The sequence below is a fragment of the Grampus griseus genome, assembly GCF_964374135.1.
Source record: "Grampus griseus genome assembly, chromosome: 1".
NCBI classification, from domain to species: Eukaryota; Metazoa; Chordata; class Mammalia; order Artiodactyla; family Delphinidae; genus Grampus; species Grampus griseus.
The window spans coordinates 63,381,390-63,393,750 of record NC_139017.1 but is presented as its reverse complement, the minus strand read 5'-3'; the positions used below and the strand labels follow the sequence as shown (position 1 = coordinate 63,393,750).

General features: G+C 43.8%; 1 protein-coding gene across 3 annotated transcripts in view; it reads right to left on the bottom strand.

The window, feature by feature from the left end:
• Positions 1 to 12,361, bottom strand: part of RXRG (retinoid X receptor gamma) — a 44,067-nt gene that overhangs the window by 12,035 nt on the left and 19,671 nt on the right. For 2 of the 3 annotated variants that reach the window (XM_082672793.1, XM_082672792.1), the window contains 2 exons: positions 7,155 to 7,299; positions 4,808 to 4,987 (listed from right to left, as the gene is read on the bottom strand). In XM_082672793.1, coding sequence (XP_082528919.1) covers positions 4,808 to 4,987; positions 7,155 to 7,299 — 325 coding nt within the window. Of the gene's footprint in view, positions 1 to 4,807; positions 4,988 to 7,154; positions 7,300 to 12,089; positions 12,221 to 12,361 lie in introns of those variants that run through there. The other variant, XM_082672794.1, reaches the window with a different exon arrangement.

Here is a 12,361-nt window from a genome sequence, read left to right as displayed (position 1 = left end):
GCTGCGGAATGAACTGGGACTGGATGCTGGACATCTAGTTTGTCACGCAAGTGATATTATTGATCTCTCAAAGTAGGTCAGAGAAGGGTCTGACAGCACAAATCTGGCTGATACATCACTGTCTCTAATAGAGACACACCAAGAAACCTCAAGATGAGAATGATATTCAGGGGTTGAGAGGGAGGGAGGGTAGGAAGGAAGGAGTAAAGGAAGAAAGGAAAGAGAGATTAAAGCAGGAGAGTAAGAAAAAGAAGAAATGGACGAGAAAAAGAGCAGAGAGGACAAAATACGAGAAGAGCAAAAATCATGTACCTTGGAGTCAAAGAAATCTTTTTCAAAATGGGCCCGACCGCTTCCTAGATAGGAACGTCGGACATGGTACTCAGCTTACAAAGCCTCAGTTTCCTTATATGTACAGTGGGGATTATAGTACTTACCTGAGATTGTTTGATGAAGATTAAACGAAACAATTATTTTAAAGTTTTTTGAAAAGTAGCATTTCCCCTCCCCTTGGCCTCTCTTGACACTCTCGGGCTCTGCTCTGGTCCTCTCTCTATCCCTGCTGTTGGCCTCTTCCTCCCTCTCCCTGTTTCTCTTTTCCCCTCATCCTTTCTTTCTGTCCATTTGGTTAGCCTTCATTCACTGACAACATACAGAAACTCTCATATGTGTTTTTATCATCAGTTGGATTTGCTGGTTAAAGTTGAATGCTTCTTGTATTAATTTTTTTTAAAGGTAGGTTAATGGGCATCTATTTGTCTTGATTTGAAAAGATGGGGGAAAGCAAACCAAATTCCTCTTGTGGCCCTCAATTGATTTCTTCTACAGATTTGTAGAGGAAAATAACCTTCACGCTCCAAAGAAAATAATCTTGGCTTCAGGGAATTAGATTCTAATTCCAATTTTGCAATTCACTGAGTGATCCTTTGCTATTCAGTTCTCCTTTTTGTGACATAAATCTTACTGTCGTCAATGAGGAGTCATGTATCTGTTGTTGAAGCAAATCTTCTATGGCGCATTTTGAGCTACAGCTACTCAGTACATCAGGGTACATTGAGGGGCCAGTGGGACCTAAAACAGGATTTTCCATTAGTCCAACATACATTTATTGTGATGTATTAAAATAGCCAAAATGTATGGAGCCCTTTCTCTGTGTCAGAATTATGCCCAACACTTTTCATAATTAACGCCCACAAGAACCCTCTGAAATGCTATGAACCACAGAGAAGTTAGGTAACCTGCCTGAGGTCACAGAGCTAGGAAGTGGTGAAGCCAGCATGTAGACCCAGGCTGGCTGCCTCCTGAGCTTACCCCTGACTCCAAGGCTCTGGGCTGGTTGGATTAATAGACCCACAGGAATGTCAAGTGCCGACCACAAATTGCCTCAAAAATAATCCATTCTCTTACTACCCAAACCACATTATATGATCCAAAATTATGGAAATAGACTTCCCCAGAACCCCTGAGGATCGTTTGGTGGCCTGGAAGTCAGAGGGTCCCAGTGCTACACCCACTCTGCCATTAGCTTGCCATGTAAGCTTAGGCAAGACCCCTAGCCTCTCAGAACCTCTGCTTCTTCTTTCAGGAAATGACTGTGTTACATCAGACACTCCAGCTTTATGTCCACTCCAGCTTCACCATTATGTACCCTGGTTTTAGGCAGGTGAATTCTGAGCCCACCCCAATTTCATCTCTCTCTGTCTGTCCAACTCTCTAGGAATGTAAATTCCATAGTATCACTCAGTTATCTGTTCCAGGATTTTATTAGTCTTGTCCTCAAGAAAGTGCCTGAACTGAGCCCCAAATTCTGTAAATGAAGGCCAGAAATGATAGTGGCGAAGGAAAGGCTGTCCAGTAACTTTTTAAAAGTAACCCTCGATATAGTGAGATGAGGAACTGATTCGTTTTTTGCCTTCTCTTTGTCAGGGCGAATAGTATCAATTCCTTTAGCAATTTCTCAGAGAGCCCCTTTCCCCTTCCTAATCTTTATTCCTCAGCTTTTCATCATTCCTGTTGCTCCACATTATTTGTTTTTTTTAATGCAGGAACCAAAACTGGACCCTACTTGCTATGAAAGAATCATAAATAATACTAGTTTTAAAAGAAGCACTGCCCAGGCTCTTACAATCCACATGTCCCTGTTTGACTTAAAATAAAGAACCACGCTTCCCATCATTTGCTCTGTGAACCACTCTGACCCTAATTGAGCCAGAAATATTCAGGTTGAGTGGGTTTTTTTGTTTTGTTTTGTTTTGGTTTTTTTTGCGGTACGCGGCCTCTCACTCTTGTGGCCTCTCTCGTTGCGGAGTGCACGCTCCGGACGCGCAGGCTCAGTGGCCGTGGCTCACGGGCGCAGCCGCTGCGCGGCATGTGGGATCCTCCCGGACTGGAGCATGAACTCGTGTCCCCTGCATCGGCAGGCGGACTCTCAACCACTGCGCCACCAGGGAAGCCCTCAGGTTGAGTTTTGAGAATCAGAATTAGACTGTGAGGCAGGAGAATCGAGTACAAGTGATTTGCAATCTGCAGCAATCATGCTCTATGCTGATGAGAGACACACTTTGGGGGCATTAATTTTATGTTTTGACTATCAGAGTGGTGGAAGCTACAAAGAGTATCAATTCTATCCCAGTGAAGAGGAGACAGTCTCCACCAGCTGATTTTTCACATCACATGCTCCAGTCTAGAAAATTGTTGACCCCTCTACAGCAAGTATGACACAAGCATGAAGTAGTCACTCAAGTCATACTTGATGAATGAATGACTGAGTGAATGAATCCTTTTTAGAAGCTCCTGCATTACTAAAACTTATGATTCCGATATTTAGTTTAAATCACTCATCCATTCTCTCAACAGTTTTTTCTTAAATGTCTACTATGTGCTAGTCACTGGTGATATAGCCTTGGGGGGACAAAAGGCAGGAAAAATATCCCTGCGTTCTTGGAGACAGACAGCAGACAAAAGTTTAAAGTACGTTAGATAGTGGTAAGTGCTGTGGGAAAGAGACTGGGAAGTATGAGGGTGTTTGGGGCAATCTGAGACAGTGTAGTCAGGCAAAGCTTTATCAAGAAGTTGACAATCAGGTAAAGGTACGAAGGAGGAGAAGTGAGTCATGCAGGTACCTGGGAAGAGGGCAGTCCAAGCAGACAGAACAGTAAGTGCAAAGGCCCTAAAGTGAGAGCACCCCTGATGGCCCAGCAAAGACACTAGGAAGGCTGGAGCAGAGAGACATGGGGCAGCCAGACTATGTATGACCTTGAAGTCATGACCAGAATTTTGCCTTTCTTTTCTGAGTAAGAAGGGAAGGCATCAGAGGGTTTTGGTGAAGGAAAGGCTTCACCTGACCCACTTGTTCAAAGCCTTACTCAGGTTGCTTTGATAAGGAGAGACCGAAGGAAGATAAAGACGGAAGCAGAGAAACTTCTCAGGAGGCTATTTGTATTATTACTAAAAAGAGTGGTGGCTTGGTGATAACAGTAAAAATAGTGAGACATGGAAAGATTCTGAACATCTTTTGAGAAAGAGAGAAGATTTCCTCACCCATTGAATGTGGTGTATGAAAGAAAAAGAGGTGTCCAATGGCTTTTGGTCTGAGCAACTGAAAAATGGCTATTTCCTAAAATGGGGAGGACCGTGTGATGAACAGGTTAGGAGGACAGATTTGGGGGTCTGTCAATTTGAGATTCTGATCTGGGAGTAAGCGGTCCTAGTCTCTGTTCATCACCTACCTTGGGGACCTTGGAAAACTCACTCCATCAGTCCAAGCCTGTTTCCTTGGCTGTACAATGGTTAGAGTTATTAAGTTATTCTCAAGGGCCACCTCCATCTCAAACATGCTAGGAATATCATTTTTTTTTCCTTCTTGGTAGCATTCTCTCTTAGAAGGGGCTCAAACTTTTTCTTCATTGGTCCTTTCAGTCAGCCTCCCCCCTCCTCACAGAAAAGAAGTTCTTCAAGAATAAGAAGCCACCTGGGAGTGGCTAAACGCCTTGTTCCCATTTCCTAGAGAGAGAGGCAGGACCTCCTTTCTCTGAAATCTATTAAGATTCACCATTTACACCCTGTACTTGCTTGAGTTCACCAGCTAATTAACTGCCCAATTCAGGTTATTTGTATTACTTAACAGAAAGACTTTTTGATCTGTACATAAACACAAAGCACTTTCAGATTTTTTTTTTTCTACAGCAACCCAGCTCACCCACACCGTAAGTTTGAAAGCTGTAACATTTAAAAACGCATGATGACGATCTCTCTGAATGAGAAGGCAAAGTCTGATTATTGGTAATGCCAATAATCCCCAACGACTTTGGAATACACCAATCTCAGAGGATTTGTAGCAGACCAAGGTTATAAAAGCCCAGAGAGATTAATCAAACCAGCAAGCTTCCCCAGAGTGAGGATTAGAGGGGAGAAGTCAGCTCTGCCCAGAAGGTCAGACTGATGTCCCATTACAGGGCAGCATACAGCGACCCCGAGACCTCAGTTCTGATGCTGTCTGGCTATTGGAAGAGCAAGGGAGAGGGTCCAGTTTGGACCATCATCTGAGGTCCAGGAGAGGATAGGTGAACATGGAGGAGGAAGATGCTCTTGCTATCTTTGCTCGGGGGTACACACTTACCAGGGCAGGAAGCATTCAACTGAAATACCCGAGAAATCATGGTACCCAAAGTCATTCCCCCCTCCGCTTCAAACTTCTTCCACATAGTCCAGCCTAGCAGGACCCTTTCCTATGTCCTGCACTTGTTTCCATCATTTATATGCAAACTGCTCTCCCCCGAGTGGAGGGAGGGGTAGTGGGGAACCTCACCTTCCCTCTTCATGCCCATGACAAGGCACTTCTGATAGCGACAGTACTGGCAGCGGTTGCGCTGACGCTTGTCAATGAGGCAGTCTTTATTATCCCGACACGTGTAGATGAGGTCTTTCCTTATGGTTCTCTTGAAGAACCCTTTGCAGCCTTCACAACTGTACACACCGTAGTGCTTTCCTGGTCACAAGAAAAGGACATTCCATAAGTTATTCTTGTGTTTATTTGGGTCTTTCATGCAAAAGAACCCCTTGGCTCTCGCCTAGGAAACTGGCGCATCACCTAGGCAATGGGACAGAAAGCAAAGCAGGGAATGCAGGCTTGATGACAGGAACCAAACCAAGGCAGAGTAAATATGCCCTTCCTCGTGTCTACCCTCTGGAAGCGACTCTCTGGAGTCACCAATTCCAGAGAGCATTATTAGAAAAGTCCTGACCTAAGATCTTGCTTACATTTATTGAATAGGGCAACTCTTATGTTTAGTTAAGCAAAATGTTCTGCCTTCATTTAAGACATCAGTATACATAAGAAATAAAAATATTTATGCTTGTTACGTGTTATCTAGCAGGAAAAGAACCTCAGCTTCACACATATTTCCCCATAATTGAAGCCCAAGGACTTAGGAATCTCACTTAAAAGTATTATCCTCTATCATAAACTATGAACAAGAACCTGAGTTATAAATTTTTTATATACTACTGCCTATTGGAGGAATAAACTGGCTATGATCTTTATGGCATAATATGACATATAATCTTGAGATGTGACATAAAGATCTGATGGAAGGTAGTTTTGCTTGATCCAGAATAATCTGTTACATGTTTCATTGCCCTTATTACCTGTTCCATGCATCCAGTTTTCCAGGACTCCAGCCAGAGATGGCTAATTTGGTCAGGAGAGCCACCATACCCATGCCCACATAGGCATCAAGAATCAATCACCATACTCTTTCTAAGTAGAAATCTTCCCAATACTACACACCATGCAGCTATGCTCAATGGACTGGAATTGTGGGACTTGAAAAATATAATGAAATAGATCATTCAAAACATATTTATGTCTGATTCTTGAGTATGACATGTGATGCTGTTTAGTTATAGACCTGACATGACGTTCTAATTTGGTTGTATTTAGGCTGATATCGAAGTGAACTTGAAGTCCCTGAGAACTAGCCAGTGTAAATAACTGCATCCCAGGAGCTTACATTTCAGAGGAAGCCACTCTAAGATGCAATGGTGGCTAGAGATAGCCTGCTTGATGAAGTTTAGTCTGTGCCTAATCAGTTGACTACACTAATTTCCTGAACTCATAATAAATACAGGATTTATCTTGGGCTCAAAGAACCTAATGCTCTCAGCTCTGAAGTATTTGTCTTTAAGAAACATGGGACCAATTTGTCATTCCCGTGGTTCTTCCATATACGAAAGAACTGCCCAACTTTCAATTAAATCATAGCAGAAAAAACTCTCTATCAGCGTGGCTGGAATTAAGTTGCTATGGCAATGGTCAAGTCTGCATGATTTGGAAACAACTTTTTGAGAACAAGCAAACATCAGCTGTGTAGCTATGTTCCAGGCACCTGGAACTTTCAGTGGAGTCACATTTTGCAGGGACTTTGGTGACCATAAAAAGATGAGAAAATATTGTCAGCCGTCATAGACAACTATAGAAAAGAATCTTCCTCATTCATCAAATCAGAGATTCAAAATTCATCAAAATTGTTGAGATGGGGAGTGGGGAGGCAGGAATGATGGAGAGGTAGGGAAACAAGTCAGGAAAGAAATAATTTGGGCAAAAATGGAAAAGGATCAAAGAAGATAAAATCAGTGAAAACACACTTATTTCCACCTATGGAAACATGTTAAAAATCTAGAATGTTGTAGAAGGAAATTCGCTAAAATATCAAAGGGTTTATTTTGTTAGGAACACTATAGATAGCTCTTTGTTTTCACTGGTACTTTTCTAGTTCTCCCACATTTCCTGTGTTGGGATATTATTTTTAGAATTATAAAAAAATATTTTTTTAAAAATTAAAGAGACTCTAGCTTGAGATACTTGCTCATTACGACAGCTTCTCTATCCCAGATACACACGCAACACAGTAACTCCAGGGAAGGGCTTTTGAAATGTTTTCTATAAATCTAATCTCACCACATGAAATTATGCTTTAAATTCATTAAGGCTGTGGTGACAGAAATTTACAGCCTGGGCCCCAAGCTGGACCATCCTCAAAGACCCTTTTTCTCTCGTTGGGTACAAAGGAGCCAAGTGGGCAATGGAAGAGGTGTCTTCTCTGGTATCCCCATTGCATGGGGCACTTGGGAGGAGTGTCTGCTTCTGTACATACCTGAGGATCTGTCCCCACAGATGGCACAGATGTGTTTAACCAGAGATCCAGGGCTAGTGGATGGGTAGTTCATGTTTCCAATGCCAGGAAGCCCTGGTAAGGGTTTGATGTCCTCTGAAATGCTGACACTGTTGACCACATTTAGCTGCGAGAGAAAAAAATACAATAAAACACAGAGCCAGGGTAAACCCAATCCCTGAGGCAGAAAGCAATAAGGCCATCCTTGAGGGAAAAAAAGTGGGTTCTATTTCGAGAAGTAGTTTCCAAGTACAGAGTATCTAAAATTGCCTATGAGGGATGTGAATTTAAGGGAGAAAAAGAGTAGCATAGAGGAACGAAGTCATTTCTAAATGCCAAAACCTAAACCGAAAATCACAACACATCTACATCAGAGCTCTCAGCTTTTACTCATTTTACTCATGTTTTATTTGAGCTAGAAATCCACACTGAACAGCACACTTAGGACAAGTCCTCTGTGTATTTTTAAATTTTTTATTAACTACATCCTGCCTATTCAGCAGTATTCCAAGGGGAGCTATGGCCCTCAGGCAAAAGACTTAGACTAGGAGAGAACCAAGGAAAATATGCAAATCCATCCGTTTAGTGAACCAACAGTCATTCACAAGCACTCACTATGTCAGGCACTGTGCCAGGCTCTGGGATACAAAGGTAAATAAAATGCACACTCTTAAGACGTTCACAGTAACGTGGAAGAGACGATACGTGTAGTGGTCATCTCAACAAGCCTACCGAGGATGGTAAGCCAAATGCCCAAATCATTGCAATAGCACCAAAAATTAGGTTAAAAGTCCCGGATCATGTTCTTGAACTTGTCTCTAAGGAACAAATATCTTTCCATGAAAATATAAAATCTTTAGAGCCAGAGACCATCTGCCTTGTCTTCCGGGTGCCTGACGTGAACCCAGCATGTGGTAGGGAGTTGATAGAACTGAATGGCTGAATAAACGAACATGTGTGTATCCCTTTCTTCACCCCTTATCACAAGTTAACATTAACTCCTCACCGCCACCCCTTCCTTGTCTCCTGGTGCTCTTAGGGACATGACTGAGAAGCTGCCTCTACGTGTCTTGTATTCCTCAAAGAAAAGTTAAATAAATACAAGCCAGTTATCCAATCAGCAGTGTTTCTGTACCCATGGGTACAGGTCAATGTTCTAGGCACTGTGAAGGGAGATATGAAACGGAGGTCTGTGTGTCATTCCTCAAAAATGATGAAAATCTCACTGAGGAGTCGGAACGTGCCCCCAAACAAAGAACACTTCCAAGTAAGTTCAAACAAAAGTGGTGCTGAGTAAGTGGGAGTTAAGTGCCCGGTAGAGGCACCTGGTGAATATCTGGGGGTTTAAGGGAAGGTCCACTGGCTTCTGCATGGTCTATGTGACTTTTGCCTAACTGAAGTGACTGTAATTCCCAAACTGAACCAAGGGTAGGATTTTCTTCTCTATTCAAGGCCTTTGGGACAGAAGGAATGATCAATAAAAGCTAAAATACAACAGAGCCTGAGTTAGGTTCCTTCTAAATTTACTAGCTTTTCAATTCACTAAGCAAATATTTATTGAGCATAGGAGGTGGGCAAAGGCTCTGGGTTAAATGCTGCAAGGGATGCGAAAAAGAAAAGACAGCTTTCAAGGCCTTGCTTTGAAATCAAAGTCACCAGGAATTTTTAAAAATTCATTCATAGGAGGCATGAAAACACGTCCATGGTGAGAGAATTCTCCCTCCTCTTCCTCTTTCTCCTCCCCCCTCCCCCTGCTCCCTCCTTTTTATACAAGGCTAAGGCAAGACTTCTAAGTCTTATATTCAGTATTTTGTTTTGTTTTGGTGTAATACAGTGGTACTCAACCCCAGATGTACACCTGGGAGCTTTGGAAAAAATTAATTCCAGAGCCCCACATGCAAAAGTGGCCTGAGGGCCAGTATGGGCTAGGAATTCTGAGTGCCTCAAGGAAATAGTTATTAGCACTTAGTTCCACCCCATGAAAGAGATGACCCCCCAAAAAAGAGCCCTCTAGCTAACCATGACTTTGTCTGCAAATCCTCAGATGGATAAGAAAGGTCATGGGAATAAGGAGGAGGACACCGTCACCTCGGGCTCAGGAGGCCCTCACCCACCTTCCTCTCCCACTCCCATCTCCAACAGGACCAGATCCACCACCTCCAGCCCACAGCAATCACAGAACAGTAATTATTGTTCTTGCTACTGTAGGTGCTACCGTCCAAGGAAAGTTTGCTCAGCGCTAATTAGCTATTTTAATCCTTACGACAACCCTATGAGGTTTTCCTATTTTTCAGATGAGGAAATTCAGCTGTAAAGTGGTTTATTCTTAAGTTCATTCAGAAATCCTGGGATACAAAAAGGAAGAAGACACAGGCACTAACTCAAGAAACTGACCATTCCTGAGATTAAAAGCTGGTTGGGATAATTTAAGAAAGCAAGTGAGATTAGGGAAGATGTCCTGAAGGAAGGAGCATTTGAGCTGGGACTTGACAGCTTTAAAAAACGGGGAGCACAGGGAGATCAGCATGGTGCTTTGTGACCACCTAGCGGGATGGGATGGGGAGGGAGGGAGGGAGAGGCAAGAGGGAGGGGATATGGGGATATATGTATAAGTATAGCTGATTCACTTTGTTATAAAGCAGAAACTAACACACCATTGTAAAGCAATTATACTCCAATAAAGATGTTAAAAAAGTTAAAAAACGGGTAGGATTTGGATGGGCCAGTGATGGACAAAAAGTTTTGACCAACAAAGGCCTGAAGGGAAGCCCAGGTATTTGTGTCCGGTGGATGGATGGGAGACAAGGCTGGAAGGTGGGCTGTACTTGATTGCCTGGCTAAGGAGAGTGGATCTAATCTGAGAGGCAATGAGGAGCCATGAGGTTTACAGCAGAGAAAAAAGGTCCTCAAAGTATGAGGCAGCAGCATGGGGAAAGACTGAAGGAGAGAGACACCAAGCCTATTGCCCCTGCCCAGGTACCATGTTAGGTGCCTTCCCAGATCTAACAGGTGGGAGCTGGAACCCCGGGCTCTTGGATCTCAGGTCATCATTCCTCCTTCCCCACATTGTCTGTCTTGTGTGGCAGGAGCTTCCCAGACCGCCCCTGCCCTGACTGCTTCCTGCCCCACCTCATTGGCAATGAGCACCCAGAGGAACCAACTTGCTTCTGGCCACTCTCTCCTGGAAGCCTCTCTCCGACACCCCCTCTCTTCCTGAGTTGGGCTGGCATTAGGAGGCAGTGGCTGGGACAGGTGGGTTGATGCCCTCATCTCCATCAGCCTCTTTGCTGGCTTGGGGTTTGCGTGGGATCTGAGCAATGGTAGATGAGATCGAAGGTGGCCCCCGGAGCTCAAACCCATTAGCTGCATGGTCCCCAGTGCTGCGGCCCCAGCTGTCTTGTTCCATTAGAAGCAGCTCTGGCTGAAGTGAGCACTTTAGAGCTGGGATGTACCAGGCGGCCGGCTGCTCCTGAGAGGAACACACTTGGCTGGCCTGTCTTCCATTTGCAGTCCTCTCAGCCACGGACTGAATGCATCCTAGATGCCCTGGAGCCATCACAGAACATTGGGAGCCACATTTCTGAGCGGCTTTCAGCCCAAGTTATTCCACTCAAGGCAGATACGTGGCCAGACAAGCAGGCTGCAGGCAGGCGCACCTCTTCCAATGAGTGGTCTCCTTAGAGTGGCCTTTCTTTAACCGAGTGAGGGTCTTTGTCTAAAAGAGTACAGAGCCTGGACCTGCCACTTCCTTGCTGTGTGATCTTGACTGGGTGACTTCATTTAGAGAAGCTGTTTCCTCATCCACAGACTACAGCAGTGGTTTCTGAGCTCAGAGAGTGTGTATGGCGGGGGGTGGCAAGGTTGAGTAAGAAGGCCTCATATCTCCCACCTCTAGTTCACCAGACCTGTTTTTATTTGACATGTAATGGCTTCCAAACATACTTTCACTTGAAAGAAAGACTTTATGGCTTTTTAAAAAATCATTAAACAGATGATCTTTAAGGTCTGTTCTAGCTCTAACATTTGCAATTCTTATTATCAAAGTATTCTCTGTAAAAATGCAAGCATCTGAAAGGATAATAATTTGGTTATCAAGCACTACCTGGGCAGGAATTATCAGGGACAGAACCCAGGTCAGGCAGCTGGGTCAGGAGAGGAGAAAGAGGCGGGAGCCTTCCAAAGGTAGGGCCTGCTTCGGGGTCGAGCCAACAGATATCACACTTAACAAATGCAGCATTAAACACACACACAGACACACACACACACTCAGAAAAACGTGATCTAGATCATTCTGTCTGAAAGCTGCATAAATATCTTCTCAATTATATATTTGGTGTTTTGGGAAATTGTTCACTCCACTTAGATACTCCCCAGGGAAGGGACTGAGTCTTAAACATTTTTTAGATCTCCAGTGCTTAGTGCAATGAATGATCGTTGAAACGAACTTCTCTAGAACCTTTCAACAACAAAGTACACACGCCTGAACCAATGATCACACAGTTGCATAATACATATCACCTAGGTGTATGATATAGCACCTAGGTATAATAATAATATTAATAACACCACCTTATTGCCATAGAGTATCATAAGTGCTTAAGCAGTGATTTTCCAAATCCACATCTCCTTTGATATTCATAAAAAATCCCTGTAGGGTAATCAGGGCAAAATGTGTTACCCCACAATAGAGGAAAGGGAACTGAGATAAATATAAGTTAAAGTGGTTTGCAAAAGTTTACCCAGTTCCTGCCTCCAGAGTATCAGTTCATTTCTCTTTATTCCTCAAGACTGAAAATCCAACAAGAGTTAAAAAAAAAAAGAAGCTCAAACACCGGGAAGACAGAGCACAGAACGAGACACCCCCCCCCCTGCTGCCCCCACACTGAGCGCTTCCCTTCACCCTCAAATTGCACTTACCCTAGACCCAGGTCACACAAGGCACATGTTTCCCGGACAAGTCCCACTCAGCCTCAATCCTGGGCAAGAAAGGCAGGATGCATAGGAATCGTCTATCCAGAGTGTCCAGAGTCCAGCTCACCGTGGCTAACACTAAGAGCACTAGATATCATGTGTTATCTAGTTAATTGGGCAAAGTGTCACTGCCGTGTGGCTCCAGAACCCAAGCCCCAACGCCGCTCAGCTTCACCAGTGCTGGCAAGCTTAATATAGCTCCCAAAGCCAAACTTGGC